The following is a 26,667-nucleotide window of genomic DNA, read 5'->3' as shown; positions in this document are numbered from 1 at the left end:
CAGTCAATGGGCCCGTAAGGCCAGAAAATTGGACATTGATTAAGTTGGCACGGGTTCAGGGCACAGTCTAGTTATAGGGGCTAGGGCACGCTGCCTCTGTGCTGTCAGATGCTTGCGGGATGGGATGGCAAGTGAGCACCAGTGTGTGTGAGGGGTGATAGGAGGTTGAGCTCAGGTATTGCCTGTGCCCCGCACCACCCCCGGGCCACCCTCGTCATCCCGTCCCCTGGCAGATGACGGGTTTGTGCACTGCAGTGTCAAGGCCGCATGCAGTGAACGGTGTTACTGTGGTCATGAGTCAGATATTATCTAACGATATTGAGCCCGGAGCTCATCGGAGTGCGGGTCGTCATCATCCTCCTCGCCATGCTATAGACCCGCTCCCACTGGCGACCGTGTGAGCCCTGTCCGTTGTGCCGCAGGTGGATGTGTGAAGGAGGGCTGGTGTGCATGCGGGTGGTTAGTGGTGGGGGGGGGGGTGAGGGTGGTGGTGCGGTACTGTGCTGTCTGTGCCCATGCTCAGCGATTTTCCCCCCCTCCCCCCCCCATTAGTCTGTGAGCCGTATGGCTATCAACTCGCCCCGTGCCCCCTGGCCCAACCGGTATTGGTGGGCAGTGTTATGGGCTAGGGTTTAGAGAACCCCAAAGTGTATCATGAAGTTCAACTGACTCACAACTTTGAATAGATTGTGGTATGGGAAGCACACGGCCCACTCTACAGGTGTGGTACAGAAGAAATGGAAAAGTATTTTTTAAAGCAAAACAATGTTTATTCTATGAACTCAAGTTAAACTTTTTAAAACATAGTGAACATCTTAGTAACCATTAATTCAAATACAACCCCCAAAGAATACAACACTAAGTAATTCTTCAGTTGACCTTTTAACATCCAGAAGACTGGGAAAAAAAAACTTTCAGCAGAAGCACATCAGGTTAAAGTCACTACGAAGAACAGTTGTTAGTTTTAAATCACCAAAGGATCGATTTACATTCTTTAGATTACAGAGAGAGACTCTAATGCACCTTCTGGCTGACTGCAGCTATCCAGCTCTGAAAACTAAACTAAAACACACCCTGCAGCAAACAGCCTAAAACGAAAGTAAAAAGCTTTCCTCAAATTTCTAAGGTTCAGGCACTAGTTAATATGCACCTAAGATGGATTTCTTCACCTCCTCATATGTCCCAGATACGTTCTCCGGTAGTGATGCAAACACTTGACTAACCCTGCCTACCAGCTTTGTTTGAATCAGTAATACCTACATGTCATCTGGCCATTTGATTTGTTTAGCCACCTTCTCAAATGAAATGAAAAATGCTTCTACCTCCTTCTCATCAAACCTTGGCAATGCTTGGACATATTTAAATAGATTCCCATCAAGCCTTCGACTTTGACACACTTTCTCAATAGCCTCATCACTATCATCCAACTGTTGTCATGTGAGAGTACCTTTAAGAAATGAGTGTTTATAAATGGGTGTGTATATAAGTATCTGTAGTGAGAGTACCTTTAAAAAATGGGTGTTTATTACTGCAGAGCTGTCAGAGAGAGGGTGGAGCTGGGCTGTCTGTCAGCTTTTTACTTTCGTTTTAGACTGTTTGCTGCAGGGTGTGTTATAGTTTCGTTTTCAGAGCTCGAAAGCTGCAGTCACAGCCAGAAGGTGTATTAGAGTCTCTCTCTGTAATCAAAAGACTGTAAATCGATCCAGGTGATTTAAAACTAATAACAATAGTGACTTTAACCCAAAGTGCTTCTGGTAAAAGGTGCTTTAAGTCTTTTGGATGTTGAAAGGAAAGCTTAAAGGATTACTTAGTGTTGTATTCTTTGGGGGTTATATTTGAATTAATGGTTGGTGAGATGTTCATTGTATGTTTTAAATAGGTTAACTTGAGTTCATAGAATAAACATTGTTTTGCTTTAACAAATCCTTTTCCATTTCTCCTCTACCACACCTGTAGAGTGGGCCGTGTGCTCCCCATACCACAATCTAGTAAAAGTTGTGGGTCAGGTGAACTCCATGATACACTTTGGAGTTCTCTAAACCCTGGCCCATAACATTGTACATTTAACCTTTACGCCTGCCAATTGTAACTGACTGTCATGTTTCATGGCCATTTTCTGAAGTTCAAACTCTCTCTCCTATGGCGGGATTCTCCCCTACCCGACGGGGGGTCCCGGCGTGATGGAGTGGCGGGAACCACTCCGGCGTCGGGCCACCCCAAAGGTGCGGAAGTCTCCGCACCACTAGGGGCCAAACCCTCACCTTGAGGGGTTAGGCCCGCGCCTGAGCGGCTTCCGCTCCACCAGCTGGCGGGAAAGGCCTTTAGCGCCACGCCAGCCGGGGCCGAATGGTCTTCGCCGAGCGACGTCATCCCCGCGCATGCGCAGGGGAGGGGGTCTCTTCCGCCTCCGCCATAAACTAGTATGGCAGGGGGGTGGGCATGGGAGCAATAGGTCAGAAGGTGAGAGCATTGAGGGAGAACTAGGGAATAGGGACAGTGTGGCTCTGAGGCAGAGCAGACAGGGAGAAGTTGCTGAACACAGCGGGTCTGGTGGCCTGAAATGCCACCATTATGTTTTAATGCAAGAAGTATTACGGGTAAGGCAGATGAACTTAGAGCTTGGATTAGTACTTGGAACAATGATGTTGTTGCTATTACAGAGACCTGGTTGAGGGAAGGGCAGGATTGGCAGCTAAACGTTCCAGGATCTAGATGTTTCAGGCAGGATAGAGGGGGATGTAAAAGGGGTGGCGGAGTTGTGCTACTGGTTAGGGGGAATATCACAGCTGTACCACGGGAGGACACCTCAGAGGGCAGTGAGGCTATATGGGTAGAGATCAGGAATAAGAAGGGTGCAGTCACGATGTTGGGGGTTTACTACAGGCCTCCCAACAGCCAGCGGGAGATAGAGGAGCAGATAGGTAGACAGATTTTGGAAAAGAGTAAAAACAACAGGGTTGTGGTGATGGGAGACTTCAACTTCCCCAATATTGACTGGGACTCACTTAGTGCCAGGGGCTTAGATGGGGCAGAGTTTGTAAGGAGCATCCAGGAGAGCTTCTTAAAACAATATGTAGACAGTCCAACGAGGGAAGGGGCGGTACTGGACCTGGTATTGGGGAATGAGCCCAGCCAGGTGGTAGAAGTTTCAGGAGGGGAGCATTTCGGGAACAGTGACCACAATTCAGTAAGTTTTAAAGTGCTGGTGGACAAGGATAAGAGTGGTCCAAGGATGAGTGTGCGAAAATGGGGGAAGGCTAATTATAACAATATTAGGCGGGAACTGAAGAACCTAGATTGGGGGCGGATGTTTGAGGGCAAATAACATCTGACATGTTGGAGGCTTTCAAGTGTCAGTTGAAAGGAATTCAGGACCGGCATGTTCCTGTGAGGAAGAAGGATAAATACGGCAATTTTTGGCAACCTCGGATAACGAGAGATATTGTAGGCCTCGTCAAAAAGAAAAAGGAGGCATTTGTCAGGGCTAAAAGGCTGGGAACAGACGAAGCCTGTGTGGAATATAAGGAAAGTAGGAAGAAACTTAAGCAAGGAGTCAGGAGAGCTAGAAGGGGTCACGAAAAGTCATTGGCAAATAGGGTTAAGGAAAATCCCAAGGCTTTTTACACGTACATAAAAAGCAAGAGGGTAGCCAGGGAAAGGGTTGGCCCACTGAAGGATAGGCAAGGAAATCTATGTGTGGAGCCAGAGGAAATGGGCAAGGTACTAAATGGATACTTTGCATCAGTATTCACCAAAGAGAAGGAATTGGTCGATGTTGAGTCTGGAGAAGGGTGTGTAGATAGCCTGGGTCACATTGAGAGACAAAAAGACGAGGTGTTGGGCATCTTAAAAAATATTAAGGTAGATAAGTCCCCAGGGCCTGATGGGATCTACCCCAGAATACTGAAGGAGGCTGGAGAGGAAATTGCTGAGGCCTTGACAGAAATCTTTGGATCCTCACTGTCTTCAGGTGATGGCCCGGAGGACTGGAGAATAGCCAATGTTGTTCCTCTGTTTAAGAAGGGTAGCAAGGATAATCCAGGGAACTACATGCTGGTGAGCCTTACTTCAGTGGTAGGGAAATTACTGGAGAGAATTCTTCGAGACAGGATCTACTCCCATTTGGAAGCAAATGGACGTATTAGTGAGAGGCAGCATGGTTTTGTGAAGGGGAGGTCATGTCTCGCTAACTTGATAGAGTTTTTCGAGGCGGTCACAAAGATGATTGATGCAGGTAGGGCAGTGGATGTTGTCTATATGGACTTCAGTAAGGCCTTTGACAAGGTCCCTCATGGTAGACTAGTACAAAAGGTGAAGTCACACGGGATCAGGGGTGAGCTGGCACGGTGGATACAGAACTGGCTAGGTCATAGAAGGCAGAGAGTAGCAATGGAAGGATGCTTTTCTATTTGGAGGGCTGTGACCAGTGGTGTTCCGCAGGGATCATTGCTGGGACCTTTGCTGTTTGTAGTATATATAAATGATTAGGAGGAAAATGTAACTGGTCTGATTAGTAAGTTTGCAGACGACACAAAGGTTGGTGGAATTGCGGATAGCGATGAGGACTGTCAGAGGATACAGCAGGATTTAGATTGTTTGGAGACTTGCGCGGAGAGATGGCAGATGGAGTTTAATCCGGACAAATGTGTGGTCATGCATTTTGGAAGGTCGAATGCAGGTAGGGAATATACAGTGAATGGTAGAACCCTCAAGAGTATTGAAAGTCAGGGAGATCTAGGAGTACAGGTCCACAGGTCACTGAAAGGTGCAACACAGGTGGAGAAGGTAGTCAAGAAGGCATACGGCGTGCTTGCCTTCATTGGCCGGGGCATTGAGTATAAGAATTGGCAAGTCATGTTGCAGCTGTATAGAACCTCAGTTAGGCCACACTTGGAGTATAGTGTTCAATTCTGGTCGCCACACTACCAGAAGGATGTGGAGGCTTTAGAGAGGGTGCAGAAGAGATTTACCAGAATGTTGTCTGGTATGGAGGGCATTAGCTATGAGGAGCGGTTGAATAAACTCGGTTTGTTCTCACTGGAACGACGGAGGTTGAGGGGCGACCTGATAGAGGTCTATAAAATCATGAGGGGCATAGACACTGGATAGTCAGAGGCTTTTCCCCAGGGTAGAGGGTTCAATTACTAGGGGGCATAGTTTTAAGGTGAGAGGGGCAAGGTTTAGAGTAGATGTACGAGGCAGGTTTTTTACACAGAGGGTAGTGGGTGCCTGGAACTCGCTACCGGAGGTGGTGGTGGAAGCAGGGACGATAGTGACATTTAAGGGGCATCTTGATAAATACATGAATAGGATGGGAATAGAGGGATATGGACCCAGGAAGTGTAGAAGATTGTAGTTTAGTCGGGCAGCATGGTCGGCACGGGCTTGGAGGGCCTGTTCCTGTGCTGTATATTTCTTTGTTCTTTGTTAAATGATCCAAAATTACCAGCTTGTAATATTTAATTGCCCCCTCTCTGGGCCTATATAACATCAATTAATGCATTCTGTAAAACACTTAATTGTTCGAAGTATTTTATGCTTTTCTGGCATGGTAAGGGATTATATAAATTAAATTATTATTTACATCTTGTGCGAAATTCTCCGTTATCGGCGCGCTGTCCGCCGGCCAGCGCCAAAAATGGCGCAAATCCCACCTGCATCACGCCACCCCAAACGTCTCAAAGTCTCCGGCCCGGAATGGGCTAGCAGCGACGTGACGCTATCCGCGCTGGCTCACGCCGTGCGGCGTCATACACGCCACAACGCGTGACGGCTCATAAGACGCGCTGCTCCCCCCACCCGACCAGAAGACCCGACCGGATAGCCGCCCGCCGCTCAGCCCCGAGGTTCCAGTCCCGTGACATTGAGGTGCTCTTGGACGCAGTGGAGCAGAGGCCCTGTATCCCGGACACGGCCGCAGAGTTGCCCCACGCCACAGCCGGCGTCTGTGGAGGGAGGTGGCAGAGGCCGTCAGCGCTGTGGCCCTGACACAACGGACAGGCACCCAGTGCCACAAGAAGGTGAACGACCTCGTCAGAGCAGCCAGGGTGAGCCTCCCCCCCTGCCTGATATCCACATCCCCCATATCCCCCCTCCCCCATATCCCCCCTCCCCCATATCCCCTCTCCCCCATATCCCCCCTCCCCCATATCCCCCCTCCCCCAAATCCGCCTTCCCCCATTTCCCCAAGTGAATCCAGCCCTAACCTTAACCTCTGCAATACACGCGCAACCGATGGCGTGCATTCATATACCTGTCTAACACTGTTGCCTTTTACCCCTGCCACCACCCCCCCCCCCCCCCCCCCCACAGGAGAAATGCACACACAACACCAAGGAGCATGTGAGGACTGGAGGAGGCCCCGCTGATGAGAGGCCACTGACCGAACATGAGGGAAGGGCCCTGGAACTGGCTGGCAGACCTGAGGACCGGGGAGGTTGCTGATGCAGAGTTCGGGGGCCCACCAGCAAGTGAGCCGACAGCCCATCCCCATATACCCCTCCCCCATATCCCCCCTCCCCATATCCCCCCTCCCCCATATCACCCCTCCCCCATATCACCTGATCACTGCCTGCGTGTCTAACCATGCATGCTTCATTGTGTATCGCAGGAACAAACGTCGAGGCACCCATCCCCGCAGATGAAGACCGCCCGCATGATGCCCCTCGGAGACCACGGGAGACGGAGAGACCCGGACCCTCTGGCATGCGACGCCCGCAGGATGCCCCTCGGAGACCACTGGAGACGGAGAGACCCGGACCCTCTGGCATGCGATGCCGGCAGGATGCCCCTCGGAGACCACTGGAGACGGAGAGACCAGGATCCTCTGGCGTGCGACGCCCGCACGATGCTCCTCGGAGACCACGGGAGACGGAGAGACCCGGACCCTCTGGCATGCGACTCCCGCACGATGCCCCTCGGAGACCACGGGAGACGGAGAGACCTGGAGCAACAGGGAGACGACGCCCCCATCTCGTGCGGCGCGTGCCACCCAGCGACGAGAGGGGCAGCCACAGGCCCCCATCACAGCCGAGCCACGAAACCACAACCCAGGACACCCCTACCCAGGACACCCCTACCCAGGACACCACTACCCAGGAGACCTCTACCCAGGAAACTGAAATACAGGACAGTGACACAGATTGGATGGGCGGAGACGAACCGCCACCCCAAGTGCCATGGACTCAGAGTCGGATGATGCGCACGACACAACGCCACTGCTGTCACCAACACCCTCCACCATCGCAGAAACACTCACCTCGGTTGGGCACTTTAGTGATGAGGCGTCTGGTACACTCACTGGTGCGCACAACACAGCCGTCCCGGTACAGCAGGTGGAGGTAGGAGCAGCAGAGGGGCTGGGCGGTCGGAGGGCAGCCCAGCCCAAGCGAACATCTGCCGCCCAGATGGATCCCGGGTTCCTGGAGTTACCACACCCACCCATAGGTCCGATGCAACCACCAAACCTGAGACGAGCGAAGAGGGTGACGGCCAGCTTGCGGCGGCTGCAGTCACAGGTGGAGGAGTCCACCTGCGTCCAGGAGTTGGCAGTGGTGCCGGTCATGCGTGCCACCCAGGCCGACACCGCACGGGTGGCGTCCGCAGTGGAGGCAATGGGTGCGACGGTGTCAGACATGGGGAGCGGTTTGCGAGGCCTGGGGCTTTCCGTGCAGGCGGTGTCTGTGGCCCAGGACATGGCTGCCCTCTCACAGGAGGCCATGAGCCAGCGCCAGCGGCAGAGGCGCTCAACGCCATGGCCCAGTCTCAGCAGGCCATGGCCCAGTCTCAGCATGCCATCGCTGAGGGCATCGGCACCATTGCCCATGTGCTAGCCGGCGTCGCCCAGACACAGACAGGGATGGCCAATTCCCTGAGCTCCATGGCTGCAAACCTGCAGATCCTTGTCGATACCAGCACGGGCCTCTAGGACTGGCAGCGCCAGATGTCGGGGGGGCGTCGGATGGCCAGTCCGTTCGCATCCCCCACCCATTAGAGGCCTGGGGGCCATCGGGCACCCCGAGGAAGGAGGAGGTGCTGGGGCCTGTTCCGGGTCCCATTGTAGGGGAGGTCCCAGAACACCTCAGACTCCCCCCCCCCTTCCGTCCCAGGTGCATCGGGTGGGCAGCGGGCAGGACAGGCTGGCAGCTCGCAATCCCAGTCGCCCGGGCAGCAGCCTGGCCCATCTAGGCCAGGACGCCACAGGAAACGGCTGCCAAAGGGATCCCGTGTCAGAGGGCAGGAATCACAGGAGTCCACCTCCAGTGCCTTAACCTTTCTAACGCTCCCTGCGATTCTGGATGGTACGCAGTTGATTTAAATTGTTTTATTCCTAAGCTATCCATAACTTCTTTGCATAACTTTGAAGTAAAATTCATTCCTTGATCAGATTGAATTTCTGTGGCTAGTCCATATCTAGGAAAGAATTTAAGTAACTCCTCCACAATCCTTTTAGCTGTAATATTACGTATTGGAATGGCGTCTGGAAACCTAGTAGACACATCCATTACAGTCAAAAGATATTGATTCCCACTTTTTGTTTTAGGAAGCGGTCCTACACAATCGATTAGGACCCTTGCAAAAGGTTCGTCAAATGCTGGAATGGGTATTAAGGGTGCTGGTTTTATCACTGCTTGAGGTTTCCCTATCACTTGACATGTGTGACATGATTGACAAAATTTAACTACATCTTTATGTAGTCCAGGCCAATAAAAGTGTTTCTGGATTTTAGCTTGAGTTTTCCTTGTTCCCAAATGACCTCCCACTGGTACCTCATGTGTAACTCGCAACACCTCCTTTCTATATCCTACCGGCAATACTACTTGATGAACTTCTGCCCACTTTTCATCCGCCTGCATATGTACAGGTCTCCATTTTCTCAAGACATCATTCTTACGGTAATAACACTCTGGTATACTCTCAGATTCCTCGTCCGTATATGCTTTCTGATATATCCGTTTTATTTCTACATCTTTCTGTTGTAACTCCGCCAATTTTCCTGAACTAAAAATATCCACCTCATCCTCCACCTGTTCTTGTTCTTTTTCAACCATCTGATCAAAGATCGTTTCTGATAATTGCACTTCAACTTCATCTTCACTCTTTGATTTCTCCTCTTGTCTTAACCTGTGACTTTGCGATCTTGTTAAGACACAATCCGGAAAAATCCTAGGATATTCATCCTTCAACCCTTCAGTTGTCTGAATTTCCACTGGCTTATCAAACACAGTAGGCATCACTCCCACCTGCGATCCAGCTATATCATTATCCAAGATAAACTGTATTCCTGGACAAGATAGTTTCTCTATTACTCCTACTACCACTTCAGCACTCTTCACTGGACTTTCAAACCCTACCTTATATAATGGAACGCTACTCCTCTCACCCTGAATTCCACATATCACCATCTTTTCTGGCAACATTCTTCCTAAACTACATAATTCCTCATCTCTTACCATTAAAGATTGACTAGCCCCTGTAGCTCTTAAAATTGTGACTTCTTTACCTGCTCCTCCTGATACACGTGAGTAAACTTTACCCACGCAAGTAAATTCTTTAAATACATCTGGCACCTTCTTAACAATTACTTCTTGAACAGGCTATACAATCGTTTGCACTTCCTTCGCTTCCCTTGGGCTTTCCTTTACCACGCTAACAAACCCCACTGTCTTATCCTGTTTTACCACATCAGCCTTCCCAGTGCTTTTCTTCAACCACCAACACTGTGACTTTACATGGCCTAGTTTATTGCAGTGAAAACATCTGAAACTTTTCATTTCTTTTCCACCCTCCTGGATTTCCTTTTTAATCTGAGGTACACTCTCTTTATTGTCTCCCATCAGATCACCTTTACAACTTGAGTATTTCTCATGTCCCCAGTTTCTGTCCCTCACCGGCTGAAACTGATGTCGGAAACCAATCTTTGATTCATGAACTAATTCATAATCATCTGCCATTTCTGCTGCTAACCGAGCAGTTTTAACCCTCTGTTCTTCCACATGAGTTCTCACTGCATCAGGAATTGAATATTTAAACTCCTCCTAAAGTATAACTTCTCTGAGAGCTTCATATGTTTGGTCTATTTTCAAAGCTCTTATCCACCTCTCAAAATTACTCTGTTTGAGCCTTTCAAACTCCATGCATGTTTGACCAAATTATTTCCTTAAATTTCTAAACCTTTGTCTGTAAGCTTCAGGCACTAGCTCATACGCACTTAAGGTGGATTTCTTCACCTCCTCATACGTTCCCGATACCTCCTCCGGTAGTGATGCAAACACTTCACCAGCTCTACCTATCTGCTTTGTTTGAATCAGTAACACCCACATGTCCTGTGGCCATTTCATTTGCTTAGCTACCTTCTCAAATGAAATAAAAAAGGCTTCCACTTCCTTCTCGTCAAACCTTGGCAATGCCCTTACATATTTAAATAGATTCCCACCAAGCCTTCGACTATGACGCTCTTTCTCACTATCCTCCAACTGTACGTTTCCCTTTCCGTCTGCCAATTTTAACTGATTGTCATGTTTCATGGCCATTTTCTGAAGTTCAAACTCCCTCTCTTTATCTTTTTCCGTGATCTGTGTCTCCCTTTATTTTTCTTTTTGTTCTGCTAGGGCTATTCTTTCTTTTCTCCTTTCTTCTCTCTCCTTTTCTTTTTCCTCTCTCTCTCTTTTTCCTCTCTCTCTTTCTTTTTCCTCTCTCTCACTCTCGTATTCCAGCTGCTTTAATTCTTTCTCATGTTCCATTTGTTTAATTTGCAACTGAACTTTTGCCATTTCCAATGAGTCAAAGTCTATCTCAGGCAACTTTAAATGCTTAACCACCGCCATAATTACCTCATCTTTTCGCATGTTGTCAGGTAATGTTAACTGCAATGTTCTTGCCAAATCTAACAGTCTGCTTTTCGTTTCTGTCTGTAAAGTACTACGTGTGACATTCTCCACCCCCAAAAACTTCTGAGCCTCTGAAAGAGCCATTGTTCACAACACTCTCCCCACTTAAACTAAAATACCACACCGGAAAAGCAACAATCCTTCACTGTCTTTAAGTTCACAAAAGCCAATCCAATAGATAGACTTTTATCCCCTTCGAGCCCCCAATTGTTGTGGGCGAGGCGTTTTCAGAACCCTAAAATGTATCATGGAATTTAACCAACCTCCCCCTTTAATGTATTTGGTGCTTTTCCTAGCACACGGCTTGTTCCCTAGGGGTGGGATTACAATTATGGACACGTGGGTTTTTAAACACAAAACACTGTTTATTCCATGAACTCAACTTAACATCTTAAATAAACATTGGATCTCTTAACACCCCTTACTTCAAAGATAACTCCGAAAATATTGCAATAGTAAATAATTCCTCAAAATGTTCTTTCAAACTCCCAAGAGACTTAACACCTTTAAACAGAATCACATCAGGTTAAAGGCTTTAGTATTTTGAGTTTAAATCACCCAAATGATCCAGAGATAGTCTTTCATGGCAGAAATCCAGCTCACTGCAAACACAGACACTCCCAAGCTCTTTTCAAACTGCAAAACTAAACTGCAAAATGGCTGACCTAACCTCAGCTCCACCCACTGTCTGACATCACTGTCTTCTTAAAGGTACATTGCTTCAACATCCATGTCTTAAAGGTACTCTCATATGACAACACTCTCAACCTATCCTGCCACCTTCAAAGAGTTATGCACATATACACCCATGTCCCTCTGCTCATGCACCCCACCCCCTTTAGAGTTGTACCCTTTGTTTTATACTGTCTGTCCATCTTCTTCCTATCAAAATGAATCACGTCATATTTCTCTGCATGGAATTTCATCTGCCCCTTGTCCGTCCATTCCACCAACTTGTTTATTGGCCTTTTGATGTTCTACCAATTATGGAAGGGCTGAAAATTTTCAGATCCACAATTAATTGTTTTTTGCTGTTGCACCAATTATTTGCTAAAATCAGGATTAATTAGGTCAGTTTTCTGTGGCATTGACAGTTATGCATAATGCAACATAAATTACCTCTTCAGTCAATTTTTCATCGTCATGCTTCCCCTCTTCAACTTTCTTCTGCAGGCTCTGAATAGTGTCTTTAGATTGCTTGTTGAGACTTGAAAGTTCCAAATTCAATTGTTCTACCTTTTTAAAAAGAAAAGCATTATCAAACAAGTTAACATTAAGTTCTAATTAATAATAATCTTTTTGTTGTTACAAGTAGGCTTACATTATCACTGCAACAAAGTTATTGTGAAAAGCCCCGAGTTGCCACATTCAGGCGCACGGAGGGAGAATTCAGAATTCTCAGCTGGTACAGGAATTGAACCCGTGCTGTTGGCCTGTTCTGCATTACAAAGCAGCTATCTAGCCCATTGAGCTAATTATATTATTTATAGTTCTACACATTCTGTAGTGATGACAAACAGGGGCTGTTTAGCACAGGGCTAAATTGCTGGCTTTGAAAGCAGACCAAGGCAGGCCAGCAGCACGGTTCAATTCCCATACCAGCCTCCCCGAACAGGCACCAGAATGTGGCAACTAGGGGCTTTTCACAGTAACTTCATTTGAAGCCTACTTGTGACAATAAGTGGTTTTCATTTCATTTCAACACACATATTTGGTGTTAAAGTAAATCTATAAACTCTCACTTAATCCATTTTAAACATCTCATCCACCCTATCTCTGCAACCTTTATCACACTCCGAAGCACTATTCCTTTCACTCTGATCTCTTATGTATCACCTTTCCTTTTAATTCATAATTGATGACAAATTCTTGAATTGTCATGGCCATACCTTTGCAATTCCTGTTCTAAACCTGAAGCCTTTTATCTTCTCCTTCAAAAGCATTTTAAAAATCTATCTCTTCAACCATGCTTTTGGCCATACCAGAAAACTTTGGGCGGGGTACTCTATCCAGCGATGCCACACATGCAAACCACAATTAGGCGGAGATTCGCACGTGAGCCAAAAATCATGGTCGACGCCTCGACGTCAATGCATTCTACTCCGCATGTACAGTAACCACAGTTGACATATCATTAATGGGCCCGACCCAGTATTCTCCAGGGCTCCCGCGATGTTCCACCTCCGCCAGGAGGAATTACCGTCGCGAGGTTCACTTGCGGTTTGAAAAATCGGGAAACAGTCAGTGTGGCTGCTGAGGGAGAGATAGGAGGTAGGACATGCTCTCAGAGGCGCAACTGTGGGCTGCTGGGCCTGCCTCTGGGCCACGCAACCGTGGGCTGACTTGGGGGGGGGGGAGGGGGAATGCCACTGCCAGGGGAAGTAGCGAGGCCAACCGGGGGATGGGTCAGATGGGGTGACCAGACACGGACCACCATTACCGCGGCCTGCAAGACAACCACCTTACTGCGCACCCCACTGATCACCTAGGCTAGCCTGTGGATGAGCTGAATGACACCATCCATATAGGTGCACCCAGCCCACCACCGCCACACTATACCTCCCTCCACCGACCAATACCCCCTACCCCCACAACCGGGCGCCACTTGCTGAAGGGGCATCACGCGGCCCACCCAAGGGTAACACCCACAGTAATCCCGACAGGAGGCTGCTGGATTGGGGCAGCAGAGCGTACCTCTGGCATGGCTAGGGCTAGCCACTGGTGACCCTGCTGGCAGGGACAGCAACTTTAATGTTATAAAACATCATATGACATTTTAAAAACATGTTAAAAGTATGACACTGAGCTATATGAGGATGTAAGATAATCAAAAGATTGGTCAAAGTCTTAAATGTAAAAATTATTTAAAAGCGAGGATTAACTGACCTGGATCACTTTGGAGTCATTCTCATGAGTGGAATTCTATTAGTGTGATGGGAGAGCCATCATCTAGCTTTGACATTACTGGTAAAATAGCATGGCATTTAGCGCACGCGCACAGTCGCGCGCGCACATGCACAGACAGACGGGTGTACGGACAGCCAAATATTCAGCCCGTAAATTGCTCGTGAGAACCTGGGATGGTGTTCCACAAGGGCGACTAGAGGCGGTGACCATTTCATAATGAGAAATAAGTCGGTAAATAAACTTGAGAAAGTGGAATGAGAGGAAGAAGCAAGGCAGTCATTAATTTTAGATTGGTATTGTAAAGCATGAACACAATGATGGGTTACATGGGGCGAGATTCTCCCTTCTGGGGACGAAGTCCCTACGCTGGCGGGAAAACCGGCGCCAACCACTCCGGCGTCAACAGCCCCCGAAAGTGCGGAATTCACTGCATTTTCAGGGGCTAGGTGGACGCCGGAGGGGTTGGCGCTGCTCCAGCTGGTGGCGCCAACCACTCCAGCGAGTTTGCGCAGCCGGCGTGATCTCGCGCATGCGCAGAATGGCCAATGTGACTCCACGCATGCGCAGACCGGCTGGTATATTTTCACACGTGCGCAGTCCACGCTAGTCCCCGGCAATATGGCGGAGCCCGACACGGAAGAAGTGCCCCCCAGGAACAAGCCCGCCCGCAAATCAGTGGGCCCCGATCGCAGGCCAGGCCACCGTGGGGGACCCCCCCCCCCCCCCGGGGTCGGATCCTCCCGCAGCCCCCAAGGACCGCCCCCGCATACTTCCCGGCGGGGATCGGAGATTCCCAGCCATGGTGTCTGATGCTTCTAAACACAAATGACAAGAGATATCAATTCAAAGTGAAAGTGACCTTATTTGCAAGATTTTCATTAGCAGTATGCTTGGATAAAAAGGCAGTTGAAACTGTTTAGTCAGGCACAAATGTAAAAGTTGAATTGATAGTTTTAATCAAATTTATTATGATTTACAATTGGCTTGAGGGAACTTAGATTGTGGACAGAGTTTCTGTGGCCCTATCATTCATTGTTTTGTTAACTGTTACATCAATTTTTGAGAAGGGGAGACATTTTTTAGATGAGGAATTAGTAAATAAGAAATCTCAACCCTGAGGTTGAAGACAAGAACTTGGAGAGCTCTCTAGAGTATTGTAATTATAATTTTTAATGTTTCGTAACGGAGGGCAGACTTCTATTCTAATCACATTCCTGATGGGTAGCCTGAGTTTCACATTGCAATTAAAATATAATGAGCCCTTAATGTCCAGAAAGCTTAGGTGGGTTACTGGGATAGAGTGGAGGGCCGGTGCAGACTCGATGGGCCGAATGGCCTCCTTCTGCACTGTAAATTCTATGACAGCTGCTAGGGCCATAGGCCCCTGTGGTGCCGGGCACTGATGGGGCAGGGTTGCGGAGGGTAGAGTGGCTGGGGAAGGCCGGGTGAGGGTATGGGGGAGGAGGCAGGGGGACATGCGGGGCAGGAGCTGCACTGCAGACCGGGGCCACAGTGTAGCCCGTTGGACCTGCTTGGGCACGGAGGCACGCACCATGCTAACATGTCAACCTTTCACTCCCTGCAGACAATGGACTTTGGAATTTAACCAGGAATGATGGCCGTCATCCTAGCCCTGGGGATGCACTGAGGCTATATGAGCAGGAGCTGCTCGTGAAGGATCCGGCAGCAGCAGAACCTGTCCCAGAGAAACAGGAGCCTGCTGGTGAGGATTGAGAGCCAATAGGCCAAAGAGGAGGTCGGAAGGCAGCGCCACATCAGGCCTCATGTGTACCAGCAGCGCCTGTCATTCGAGGAGCTGCCAGCCCAGGAATGCTGTCAAAGGCACCGGCTGAGCAGGAAGACCGTGCGACTTATCTGTTGGATCATGGCGTACCTGGCACTGCGGGTGTATGGAGGAGGATGCGGCAGCCGTCAAGGTTACAGTCGTCCTGAACATTTATGCCACAGGGGCCTTCCAGGTGCTCAGGGGGCCCTGTCATGGATCTTAACAAACCTCAGTGCACAGGTGCATCCCCACCATCATGGAGGCCCTATATGCCTAGTCAGCACAATAAATCAAATTCCATGTCGACCGAGCCCATCTGGATGCCCAGGTAGCGGGATTCGCCGCCATTGCCGGGATGCCCCATGTCCAGGGGTTGATCGACAGAATCATTGTTCCCCTATGAGTACCGGCCCATGACAGGCCGGTGTTCAGAAACCAAAAGGGGTTCTACTTTATGAACGTGCAGCTGGTGTGTGACCATGAACTGCACATCTTGCATGTATGCGCCCGATACCCGGGCAGTGTGCACGATGCCTTCATCCTGACACACTCAACGGTTCCTGATACCTTCCAGGTATACCCGCAAATGAGGGTTTGGCTCCTAGGCGACAGGGGTTGTCTGCTGCGGTTGTGTCTGATAACGCCTCTCTGGAAGCCACAGACCGACACAGAGACCTGCGATAATGACGCACATGCAGCGACCAGGGGTGCGATCGAGCGGTGCATTGGCATCCCGAAGAGGCAATTCAGGTGCCTGGACCACTCTGTGCCATCTCCCTCAGTAACTGGCTCAGGTCAGACAGCACCCGGGCAATGGCGTCGATGCCTTAACCATAACCCGTTGTAACTGGGCCAAGCTCTGGAGTGTTGCTGCAATGTTCAGGTAGCCCTGGTACATGGCTGCCTATGACAAAGCTGCCTTGTTACGTGCCTCGGCCACCATCATCAGAGAGGACCCCAGGCCTTGGACATCCTGACACATGGCCGACACCTTTGCCCCAAGAATGTCACCCGTGTGCTGTTGGCCAGGGTGGCACGCATGATCGGCACCGTGTCCTGTCCCTGCAGGCCATGGATAAACATAAGAACATAAGAACTAGGAGCAGGAGTAGGCCATGTGGCCCCTCGAGCCTGCTCCACCATTCAATGAGATCATTGCTGATCTTTTGTGGACTCAGCTCCACTTTCCAGCCCGAACACCATAACCCTTAATCCCTTTATTCTTCAATAAACTATTTATCTTTATCTTAAAAACATTGAATGAAGGAGCCTCTACTGCTTCACTGGACAAGGAATTCCATAGATTCACAACCCTTTGAGTGAAGAAGTTCCTCCTAAACTCAGTCCTAAATCTACTTCCCCTTATTTTGCTTTCACCAGCCAGTGGAAACAACCTGCCCACATCTATCCTATCTATTCCCTTCATAATCTTATATGTTTCTATAAGATCCCCCCTCATCCTTCTAAATTCCAACGAGTACAGTCCCAGTCTACTCAACCTCTCCTCGTAATCCAACCCCTTCAGCTCTGGGATTAACCTAGTGAATCTCCTCTGCACACCCTCCAGTGCCAGTACATCCTTTCTCAAGTAAGGAGACCAAAACTGAACACCACACTCCAGGTGTGGCCTCACTAACACCTTATACAATTGCAGCAGAACCTCCCTAGTCTTAAACTCCATCCCTCTAGCAATGAAGGACAAAATTCCATTTGCCTTCTTAATCACCTGTTGCACCTGTAAACCAACGTTTTGCGGCTCATGCACTAGCACACCCAGGTCTCTCTGCACAGCAGCATGTTTTAATATTTTATCATTTAAATAATAATCCCTTTTGCTGTTATTCCTACCAAAATGGATAACTTCACATTTGTCAACATTGTATTCCATCTGCAAGACCCTACCCCATTCACTTAGCCTATCCAAATCCCTCTGCAGACTTCCAGTATCCTCTGCACTTTTTGCTTTACCACTTATCTTAGTGTCGTCTGCAAACTTGGACACATTGCCCTTGGTCCCCAACTCCAAATCATCTATGTAAATTGTGAACAGTTGTGGACCCAACACTGATCCCTGAGGGACACCACTAGCTACTGATTGCCAACCAGAGAAACACCCATTAATCCCCACTCTTTGCTTTCTATTAATTAACCAATCCTCTATCCATGCTACTACTTTCCCCTTAATGCCATGCATCTTTATCTTATGCAACAACCTTTTGTGTGGCACCTTGTCAAAAGCTTTCTGGAAATCCAGATATACATCCATTGGCTCCCCGTTATCTACCGCACTGTTGATGTCCTCAAAAAATTACACTAAATTAGTTAGGCACGACCTGCCCTTTATGAACCCATGCTGCGTCTGCCCAATGGGACAATTTCCATCCAGGTGCCTCGCTATTTCTTCCTTGATGATAGATTCTAGCATCTTCCCTACTACCAAAGTTAAGCTCACTGGCCTATAATTACCCGCTTTCTGCCTACCTCCTTTTTTAAACAGTGGTGTCACGTTTGCTAATTTCCAATCCGCCGGGACCATCCCAGTCTAGTGAATTTTGGTAAATTATCACTAGTGCATTTGCAATTTCCCTAGCCATCTCTTTTAGCACTCTGGGATGCATTCCATCAGGGCCAGGAGACTTGTCTACCTTTAGCCCCATTAGCTTGCCCATCACTACCTCCTTGGTGATAACAATCCTCTCAAGATCCTCACCTGTCATAGCCTCATTTCCATCCGTCACTGGCATGTTATTTGTGTCTCCCACTGTGAAGACCGACCCAAAAAATCTGTTCAGTTCCTCAGCCATTTCCTCATCCTGGCATACAAGCAGAAACTCAAGCGTGAGAATGCAGCTAAGAAGGTTGTGCAGTGCTAGTCCGAGGAAAAAGAAGAACTCCTACGAGGCTGGTGAGAGACAGTGGACTGGTCCATTTTTAAGAACTCAGCGACCAACTTAAATGGGGCAGCACGGTAGCATAGTGATTAGCACAATTGCTTCATAGCTCCAGGGACCCAGGTTTGATTCCCGGCTTGGGTCACTGTCTGTGCGAAGTCTTCACGTTCTCCCCATGTGCGCGTGGTTTCCTACGGATGCTCCGGTTTCCTCCCACAGTCCAAAGATGTGCAGGTTAGATGGACTGGCCATGCTAAATTGTCCTTAGCGTCCAAAATTGCCCTTCGTGTTGGGTGGGGTTACTGGGTTATGGGGATAGGGTGGAGGTGTGGCTTTGGGCAGGGTGCTCTTTCCAAGAGCCGGTGCAGACTCGATGGGCCGAATGGCCTCCTTCTGCACTGTAAAGTCTATGATTCTATGAGTATGCCACCACCGTAACAGACCTCATCAGCAGATCTGTGGACGACTGCGTGCCAAAGAAAGCAGAACGTACATTCCCCAACAGGAAACAATGGCTCAATCGCGAGATTGACTCCCTACTGAGGGACAGGTCTGAGGCGTTCAAGTCAGGCAACCCTGACCTATACAAGAAATCCAGGTACGATATCCGCAAAGCCATCCGAGATGCCAAGAGAGAATATCAGACCAAGCTAGAGTCACAGACGAGCGTTTCAGACTCTCAGTGGTTGTGGCAAGGCCGAAACAACATAACGGGCTACTAAGTGAAGCTGTGCAGTATCTCCAGCAGCAGTGCACCCCTCCTCGATGAACTCAGTGCTCGGTTCAAGCAGGAAACCAATGATCCGCCGTCAAGTGCCCCAGCAGCCCGTAACACACCCATACCCATCATCACAGCTTCCGAAGTCAGATCGGCCTTCCTGAAAGTGAACCCTCGGAAGGCAACGGGTCCAGACGAGATCCCTGGTTATGCACTCAGAGCTTGCGCGAATCAGCTGGCAGATGTGTTTGCGGACATCTTTAACCTGTCCCTTCTCCGCTCCGTGGTCCCCATCTGCTTCAGGAAGTCCACTATCATACCGGTACCAAAGAAGAACCAGGCAACGTGCCTCAATGACTACCGTCCAGTGGCCATGATTTCAGTCATAATGAAGGGCTTCGAGAGGTTGGTCATGAAGCGTATCACCTCCATACTCCCAGAACGCCTTGATCCACTGCAATTCGCATACTGCCGCAACTGGTCCACAGCAGACGCCATCTCCCTGGCCCTACACTCATCCTTAGAGCATCTCGACAACAAGGACTCCTACGTCAGACTCCTATTTATTGACTACAACTCCGCCTTCAACGCCGTAATCCCAGCCAAGCTCACATGAAAGCTCCAACACCTAGGACTTGGCTCCTCACTTTGCAACTGGATCCTCTACCTTCTGATCCATAGACCACAATCAGTAAGAATAAACAGCAACACATCCTCCAGAATACTCCTCAATACCGGGGCCTCGCAAGGCTGTGTACTTAGCCCCCTACTAAACTCCCTGTATAAACACGACCGAGTGACAAAATTTGGGTCCAACTCGATCTACAAGTTTGCTGACGATGCGACCATAGTGGGCTAGATCTCGAATAACGACAAGTCAGAATACAGGCTGGAGATAGAGAACCAAGTGGAGTGGTGCAGCGACAACAATCTATCCCTCAATGCAAGCAAAGCTAAAGAGCTGGTCATTGACTTCAGGAAGCAAAGTACTGTACACACACCTGTCAGCATCAACGGGGCAGAGGTGGAGATGCTTAGCAGCTTCAAATTCCCAGGGGTACACATCTCCAAAAATCTGTCCTGGTCCACCCACGTCGACTCTCTCACCAAGAAAGCACAACAGCGCCTAAAAATCCTCAGGAAACAAAGGAAATTCGGCATGCCCACAAAGGAACTTCAACTGCAAGAATACCCCGACGTATTTAAAGGCATGGGCACTTTACCCTACCAATACAAGATTCTGCTGAAAACAAACTCCAAACCCGTCATTCATCCGCCCAGGAGGGTTCCAGCTCCTTTGCGAGAGAAGTTGAAATCAGAATTCGAAAGACTAGTCCCAAGGCATCATCTCATGAGTCATGCAGCCAATGGACTGGGTCAGTTCTATCGTCTGTGTCAAGAAACCTTCTGGTGATCTTCGCATCTGCATAGACCCAAAGGACCTAAACAAGAAAATTTGCAGAGAGCACTACCCCACCCCCAAGCGTGAAGAGATCACATCCGAGATGGTGAATACTCGCATCTTCACGAAACTCGATGCCTCGCAGGGCTTTTGGCAGATACAGCTTGGTGGCTCGAGCAGATTGCTGTGCACGTTCAACATGCCATTTCGAAGCTCCTGCTTCAATCGCATGCCCTATGGCATAATCTCTGCATCAGAAATATTCCACACGATAATGGAGCAAATGACTGAGGGCATCGATCGTGTCAGAGTCTATGTAGACGACATAATCATATGGTCCACCACAGAAGACCACATCTGTCGCCTGAAGAAGGTGTTTCAAAGAATTCATCAATACAGTCTGAAACTGAACCACGCAAAGTGCACATTTGCACAGAAATCTGTAACCTTCTTGGGCAACACCATATCATCTCAGGGTGTCAGACCAGATGAGGCGAAGATCGCTGAGATACAGAACATGAAGACGCCACACGACAAAAAGGCGGTGTTACGATTTCTAGGCTTCGTCAACTTCCTGGGAAAGTTCATCCTGAATCTGTCCATGAGGACAGCAGCCTTACGCAACTTAATACGAAAGACAACTGATTTTGAGTGGTGGCAACGTCACCAAAATGAATGGGTGGATCTCAAGCAACAACTGACGAAGGCACCAACCCTCACCTTCTTCGACCCAACCATGCCTACCAAGATTTCCACTGATGCCAGTCAGGACGGGATCGGCGCCGTTCTTCTCCAACAGAACAACCAATCTGACTGGGTCCCGGTGGCATACTCATCCAGGGCCATGACTGCAACAGAGTGCAGATATGCACAAATAGAGAAAGAATGTCTCGGACTGCTAACGGCGATTCTAAAGTTCCACGATTAAGTATACGGCCTTCCCACATTCATAGTGGAAACAGACCACAGACCATTAGTCTACATCATAGACAAGGATCAGAACGACATGACTCCTCATCTGCAATGCATCATGATGAAGCTATGGAGATATGACTTCACAACTTGTACAGATATGCATATTACCATTCATCCACCTGTTATGTAGTTTTCTTTAGACCAGCACCGAAAACATGTAAAATAAAAAGGGGAGATGTAGTGATCTGTACATCTGCACATATACCAAGGGTTACTGTACAGATGTAACAGCCACAGCATCACTAGAGGGCAGCACTAGAGGCGGGTATAAAGGGCCCGACCAAAGGGAGGATCCGCCTCTTTCACAAGCACAGGGCGAGTGAACAGCAGCACACAAAAACAACACAGCGCAGGCAGCTTACCTTTGGCATTTCTTATTTTACTTCTTGACTGTGTACTATCTAGTTAAGCTCTGAAGACAGAATGAACTTACTGAATAAAGCATTTGTATCAACTGGAAGACTACGACCTTTATTCGGACACAGAAAATAATATAATAGAGAACCTAGTGGAGTGGTGCAGCAATAACAATCTATCCCTCAATGCCAGCAAAACTAAAGAGCTGGTCATTGACTTCAGGAAGCAAAGTACTGTACACACACCTGTCAGCATCAACGGGACAGAGGTGGAGATGGTTAGCAGCTTCAAATTCCTAGGGGTACACATCTCCAAAAATCTGTCCTGGTCCACCCACGTCGACGCTCCCACCAAGAAAGCACAACAGCGCCTAAAAATCCTCAGGAAACAAAGGAAATTCGGCATCTCCACATTAACTTTCACCAACTTTTACAGATGCATCATAGAAAGCATCCTATCTGGCTGCATCACAGCCTGGTATGGCACCTGCTCGGCCCAAGACCGCAAGAAACTTCAGAGTCGTGAACACAGCCCTGTCCATCACACGAACCTGCCTCCCATCCATTGACTCCATCTACACCTCCCGCTGCCTGGATAAAGCGGGCAGCATAATCAAAGAGCCCTCCCACCCGGCATACTCACTCTTCCAACTTCTTCCATCGGGCAGGGTATACAAAAGTCTGAGAACACGTACGAACAGATTCAAAAACAGCTTCTTCCCCGCTGTTACCAAACTCCTAAACCCTCTTATGGACTGACCTGATTAACACACCGCAGATGCTTCACCCGATACCAGTGTTATGTAGTTACACTGTGTACCTTGTGTTGCCCTATTATGTATTTTATTTTATTTTCTTCTCTTTTCATGTACTTAATGATCTTTTGAGCTGCTCACAGAAACATACTTTTCACTGTACTTCAGTACACGTGACAATAAACAAAATCCAAATCCAAACCAACATGCTCAACCGAGGTGAGTGTCTCTGGGATAGTGGAGAGTGTTGGTGACAGCTGTGACGGAAAGCCAGTGTTGTCCCGGACTGGGGCTTCAGGGTGTCTGTAGAAGGGACTTTAGTGTGCGGATTAGTTGCCAGATTAAGGGTATTCATTTTATCTAACTGTGTGGCTATATTTAATAGTGTATCCCTCTCCACAAATATTTGTGTCAAATAAAATTTCCTTAACTGATGCTCGAAGAATTTGTCTTTATTATAATTTCCACGACAATTTGGCATAGTCTTCCAGGATCCCTAATTTAACGGGACTCGAACCGAAGGACTCTCTAAAATACTCTCTCAGATGAAAAGGAGAGAGCCATAGTGTGACCCATCTGAAAGGGGAGGCAGTGCTCGGCAGCCTTAATTACTGGCCAGTGACTCAAGCTAGGATAAATTATCTTAATTAATAAATTAACGATAGCTGCATGGGAAGGAAAAGGTGCCACAGAGACTAAAATTAATTTTAAATAAAAAAGACTTCGAGGTTTGCCAATAGATAATCACTGGTGAGCACTCCCTGTAATATTTGTGAATAATTTCCGCGGTCATTGTTGTTGTTATATATATGTTCCAAAGTATTTTGCAGAAGGAACGGTGAGCAATAAACTTGGACGCCCCCTCACAGGTCGCCCCGAAGCCTCGGTATGGACATTCGGAGTGAGAAAGAAGGTGAACTCCTTAAAGACAGATAAGGGAGTCAAAATGAGTCAGAAAATAAAAAAAAAACAATCGTAAAGCAACGGAATGAGGTAGGAAAACTTATATGTCCCCCATAGGAATCAAATACAGCTGACCCCCTCTCGAAACAAAAACAACAGGGGTGTAAATAGAAGAATAAGGTAAAAACATAACAGATGGGTTCCTGTCAAAAAGGGACTTCAGATTGGTCAGTAGCCGTGAGATAAGGCTAATGGTTAACTGTGATATGTGCGAATCTGTGTGTTTTGTTTGTTTTATGTGGATATTCGAAGGACGTTTACCCAATTAATTTTGGTCAAAGTATGAAGTGCTAAGTGGGTTGTACTTTTTGCCATCTGATATTGTGAGTTTGAGGTTATAATTTCAGAGATTTGTAGAAGGCATTGAAACATCGGAAATTGAAATCAGTTTAAAAGAAAAAAAATTCAAGGGGAATAGAAGTAATTGAACAAAATAAGTTTTTAGATTACGTGAAGAAACGCAAATGGCATCATTCCAAGGTCTCCGCCCACTCTCCGCCCCCTTTGGCTCTGTAGGAAAATTAACCAATTCAGCAGACAGTTGATTTTTTTCTGAATTGGCAAAGTATACGTCTCTCAGAATAGCTAACACCTATAAAGTCAATAATTGGAAATTGACTTAAATGAGACCCCTGATCCTATAAACATCTTACATTCCACAACTGATTACAACAAATGTGTGGTATTTATAGCCCCCTCCCAGGGGATGTTTTGCTGCTTCTAAAATACTCTTAAGGTGCATCTAGGCCAGCCTTGAAGGATGGGATTGCAGTCCCACCTGGCATAAATGGGGACTGGGTTCCCAATAATGATAATCATTGAATAAACAACAACACCTCCTCCACAATAGTCCTCAATACTGGGACCCCACAAGGCTGCGTACGTAGCCCCCTACTATACTCCCTGTTCACACATGACAGTGTGGCAAAATCTACAAGTTTGCTGACGATACGACCAGAGTTGGCCGGATCTCGAATAACGATGAGTCAGAATACAGGAGGGAGATTAAGAACCTAGTGGAGCGGTGCAGTGACAGCAATCTATCCCTCAATGCCAGCAAAACTAAAGAGCTGGTCATTGACTTCAGGAAGCAAAGTACTGTACACACACCTGTCAACATCAACGGGGCCGAGATGGAGATGGTTAGCACGTTTCAAATTCCTAAGGGTACACAGCTCCAAAAATCTGTCCTGGTCCACCCACGTCGACGCTACCACCAAGAAAGCACAACAGCACCTATACTTCCTCAGGAAACTAAGGAAATTCGGCATGTCCACATTAATGCTTACCAACTTTTACAGATGCACCATAGAAAGCATCCTATCTGGCTGCATCACAGCCTGGTATGGCAACTGATCAGCACAAGACCACAAGAAACTTCAGAGAGTCGTGAGCACAGCCCAGTCTATCACACAAACCTGCCTCCCATCCATTGACTCCATCTACACCTCCCACTGGGAGTTACTGTGAAAAGCCCCTCGTCGCCACATTCCGGCGCCTGTTCGGAGAGGCCGGTACAGGAATCGAACCCGTGCTACTGGCCTTGTGCTGCATTACAAGCCCGCTGTTTAATATACATGTTTCGGGGGCAGCATGGTGGCGCAGTGGTAGCACTGCAGTCTCACAGCGCCGAGGCCCCAGGTTCGATCCTGGCTCTGGGACACTGTGCGTGTGGAGTTTGCACATTCTCCCCGTGTTTGCGTGGGTTTCGCCCCCACAGCCCAAAGATGTGCAAGGTAGGTGGATTGAACATGCTAAATTGCCCCTTAAATGGAAAAAATGAATTGGGTATTCTAAATTTAAAAAAATAATAATAATATACATGTCTCACTCAGAGGCAGAGAGGGTAAATAAATCCAGTTGTTGGGTTTGTACACAAATTCCCAGATGTTCAAGGGATCCCTGTGCGACCTGTCCCTTTCACTAGTAATGAGATAGCAGTATGAGCTCGAAGACGAAATAGTATAGGACGTGGTGAAGATACACAGAATATGTTAAATTGGAGATCAGCTGGATAAGATATGAATAGGTTTGAGGGATGGTGGTGGCCTAGGCTTAATGTAACATGTCAATCGCCATGTTTGATCCTTCCCAATTATACTGGAATCCCAAAAGGAAGTATATGCTTTAAGAAACATAAAACAGATGGGACCCACTCAGTAGGCACAAGTCAGTTGTTGCTCTATAATAATGTTGGTGAACCACAAGCCTTCTCTTATATCAATAAAATGACCGCACAACCAGTTAGTTAATTCAAAAGATGTTTTATTTACATACACAAGAGTTATCTCGACATGCAAACACAATATCTACCACGAGTTAAACTACACCTATCAGCTACAATAACCTATATTTAACTTCAGGGCGCCCGGCACTGTGCAAATGGATAAGGCCTTTATCTGGATTTCACTTGGCTTATTCAAAGAAAGTGGCTCTGTCTCTGCTGGGCCCATCCGTCAGGTAGCGATCGTTGGTCTTGAACTTGGCTGGCTGTTCCTGCTACGATTGGGTTGGCACAGGCCGGATCCAAAAGAGAGAGAACACATGGTTGTGTCCTCTTTTATCCCTCTGGGATTTGGCACTCTTTGGGGCTGTCCTTAATCTTGGACCTAATAGTTCGACAGGGCTCTGATCACTGTCTTCGATTTTGGCCAAGGGGCGGGTGCCTTGGTGGCTGGGCAGGTCCTTAGCGGTCATTGACCTTGGCAGTTGTGATTTCTGAGTAAGGGGTGTGGCGTCGATCAGTCTGTGGCTGTACCGGTTGCTTGATTGGAGTTCTATTGTCCTGGGAAAATGGGTCATTAAAATGCAAACAAGCGGGGGTTTCGATCAGGTCTGGTTACCTTTGTTTCAGATACACATAGGCTCTGTATATGTCTGAGTCCTGGGTTGGCCATAATTCCCATGGTCCTTTGCAGGTTGCTATCTTAGATGACTACATTCCGTCCTCTTGATCCTTGAACGCGAAGCGTGGTGGATCACACTATTGATCCCTGTTCATCCTTGGCCCGGTCACCCTTGGTCA

The 26,667-nt window shown here is 48.0% G+C and overlaps 1 protein-coding gene across 1 annotated transcript in view; it reads right to left on the bottom strand.

Moving 5' to 3' along the window:
- Nucleotides 1-26,667, bottom strand: part of sycp1 (synaptonemal complex protein 1) — a 755,262-nt gene that overhangs the window by 63,187 nt on the left and 665,408 nt on the right. Inside the window, exon 25 of the mRNA XM_072479793.1 lies at nt 12,009-12,125. Within this exon, the coding sequence (XP_072335894.1) occupies nt 12,009-12,125 (117 nt within the window). The remainder of the gene's footprint in view (nt 1-12,008; nt 12,126-26,667) is intronic.

The sequence above is a fragment of the Scyliorhinus torazame genome, chromosome 17 (assembly GCF_047496885.1).
Source record: "Scyliorhinus torazame isolate Kashiwa2021f chromosome 17, sScyTor2.1, whole genome shotgun sequence".
Lineage (NCBI taxonomy): Eukaryota > Metazoa > Chordata > Chondrichthyes > Carcharhiniformes > Scyliorhinidae > Scyliorhinus > Scyliorhinus torazame.
The sequence above is the reverse complement of the archived record's forward strand: the minus strand, read 5'-3'. Positions and strand labels throughout refer to the sequence as shown.